The sequence below is a fragment of the Melampsora larici-populina genome (assembly GCF_000204055.1).
Source record: "Melampsora larici-populina 98AG31 unplaced genomic scaffold MELLAscaffold_55, whole genome shotgun sequence".
NCBI lineage: Eukaryota > Fungi > Basidiomycota > Pucciniomycetes > Pucciniales > Melampsoraceae > Melampsora > Melampsora laricis-populina.
The window spans coordinates 49471-52241 of record NW_006768819.1 but is presented as its reverse complement, the minus strand read 5'-3'; the positions used below and the strand labels follow the sequence as shown (position 1 = coordinate 52241).

The 2771-nt window shown below is 32.2% G+C and overlaps 1 protein-coding gene across 1 annotated transcript; it reads left to right on the top strand.

Moving 5' to 3' along the window:
- Positions 1 to 502: 502 nt before the first annotated feature.
- MELLADRAFT_111552 (uncharacterized protein) lies at positions 503 to 2406 on the top strand (the record flags this gene model as incomplete). The annotated part of the gene is made up of 9 exons (XM_007415987.1): positions 503 to 635; positions 739 to 759; positions 849 to 912; positions 984 to 1167; positions 1280 to 1528; positions 1641 to 1706; positions 1775 to 1936; positions 2066 to 2163; positions 2271 to 2406. The coding sequence occupies 9 exons, from the start codon at positions 503 to 505 to the stop codon at positions 2404 to 2406; spliced, it is 1113 nt and encodes a 370-aa protein (XP_007416049.1).
- Between the last annotated feature and the right edge of the window lie 365 nt (positions 2407 to 2771).

Genomic DNA, 2771 nt, shown 5'->3' with positions numbered 1-2771 from the left:
AAAAACAACATGCTAGGATAACATAAATTCTTGGAGCTCACACGCCAAAGATCACGAGCCCAATTGTAAGCCCCTCATCGAGGGCGCGCCGAACGCGCTCGTGAAGGGGCTTAAGTTAAGCTTTAAAGAATTGTAACGTGATGATTTGATTTTTCATTTCCAAAGTAAATACATAATTGATTGAGGCGTTCAAGCCGTAGGAATTCTCCAATTACAAACAAAATCAATGACAATTCTTCCGCAGCATCGTGATCCCTGGGTTTCAGCGTAGCCGAATTTCCATCATTGTAAGTAAATAAACGGGAGATGCAGATCTGAAAAGACCTTCCGAATCGAGACTCATGAAATCATAAATCCAAAAAACCTTCCTGAACCAGAACCCCAAGCATTCTACCGACCCGTCTACCTCCGATCACAAAGCATTACATAATTCAGTTTAGATACAATCACTTCATTACTTATCATCAAGTTATTCTGATTGTAGAATCGCAATTTAGAAAGGATGGATTTAGGTAGTCCAGAATGTTATGTTGATCAAGTTAGTTGTTTTATGAATACCTTTAAAGGTTATTTAAATTCCAATCTTTGGAATCGACAAGCCCGTTTTGATCTTTCAAAGATTCCAGACTTATCAGGTATGTAAACTCTAAAATTCAACCATCCATAAACTTTATTGATCATCTGTTATGAATTGAATTATTCATCAACTTTACAAATGGATTCCACTTGTAATTCAAGGTAGAGTGGCTATTGTGACTGGTAAGCTTCTTCTCCTTTGATTTACTTCAAGATTCATCAACTTACATTCTCAAACTCATTTCCTTCACATTTGATTCCCTCGAGTCTAGGAGGAAATGGAGGATTAGGCTATGAAACATGTCTAGAACTCGCTCGTCATGGTGCCAAAGTATAGTAAGTAGCCCAAAAACCCCAAAAACCGAAAAACATCCAAAATCTAATTCAACTTTTGGTTTTCTTGATAGTATGGCATCTAGAAATGAATCAAAAGCGAAATTATCAATCCGTAAAATCTTATCAGAAATTCCAAATGCCAAAATCGATTATCTTTATTTCGATTTAACGATTTTATCTAGTGCAAAAAAAGCTTCGATTAGGTTTATGAATCAAGAAGATCGACTTGATATTTTAATCAATAATGCTGGAGCAGTTGAGTGTTTTTTGAAAATCTTTCTTTCTTAGATTCCAACGTTTCTTTTTTTTGGGTCACAATTTCTTCGAATTAACAATGTCTTTTTTCGTTTTTTTTTCGATTTGGTAGATGATGACACCATATGAATTAAGTATAGATGGAATCGAACTACAAGCATGTGATACAACAGGTCATTTTGCTCTAACTCATTACCTTTTACCGATCTTAAAAAACACTTCCAAACTTTCAAATGTTAGAATCATCAATATCACCAGTATGGCTCATTACTTAATTAGAAAACCTAACCTTTCTACACTTGATGGTTTGAATTCTAAATCGCTAAGTGGTTGGGGTAGATACAAAACAAGTAAACTGACTGTAAGTTTCTTTTTTTTTTCTTCCTTTATGATGAAAGCTGTTTTGAAAATGCTTCATGAGGATAGACTTTAAAAGAATTGATCCTTGATTTCGGGTTTGGGGTTTATTATAGAATATCTTGTTTAATAATCAATTACAAAAGAGATTAGAAGATACCAATATAACTTGTTTAGCAGTTGTAAGTCATTAACTTTAATTTGATTCTCTATTGGTTAAAACCAATCTAACTTTTGATCAATGATCTAGCATCCTGGTATTGTTTATACAGATGTCTTTAGAAACTTATTCCCAACCGAATCTCAATCTGAATACTTAAGTTTTACTTCATTACATGAATCTTGGATTTCCATCAACATAATTTGCTTGATTTATATTCGATTTTTATCTTTTTTAATTTCCTTCTTAATCGTAAGTGTTTTTTTTTAAAAAAACTTTCTTCACCTTCACGTTTTTTTTTCATTTTCTTTCTTTGAATCTTTGTGATTTTACGGTTTTCTTTTGGGTTGATTTTTTTCTTTTTTCTTTCTTTTCGATTAGGATCCATTGATGAAACTTTTCATGTGTGATGCGAAACAAGGAGCCTTAACCCAACTCTACGCAGCTACTTCTCCAGAAATCGAAACCAAAAACCTAAAGTTCAGTCTTCGCCTCTTCCTTATTCCCCCCCCCAAAAAAAGAAAAAAATTCCATATCTTGAAGTCTTACATACCTTTTTTGGGTTCATATATGTTTTATTTTCTAGATCTAATTATATAGTACCATACGGACAAATTGGTAGAAAAAGTCTGTATGCTCAAGATTTGGATGGGAAATTAGGCCGATCACTTTGGATGTTATGTATGAAACTTTTATATTTAGAAGAAAATCGTCAAGAATGAAACAAAAAACCATTCGAAAAAAAAACAAAAAAACCAATCGAAAAAAACAAACTACATTCTTGAAAGAAGTGTTGGATAGATATTATGATGATCAGTTTATAAATTAATGCTTAGATTCTAGCTTGAGGATAATGATTTGTCTTGGTTTACTTCTGTTTTTGGTTTTGTAAATAAATATTAAACACTAGATAGAAATATAATAGATATGTATCCGTAAGATAACAGAATTCAAATAAGAAGATTAGTTTTCTTTTTTTTCAAAAATGTACTTGTAGGCAATCTTTACTCACTTAGGTTTGGTTAATCAATTTTTTTTGGAATGTTAAGAAATGTTGATAATGAGATGATTGATTAATATCACTGTG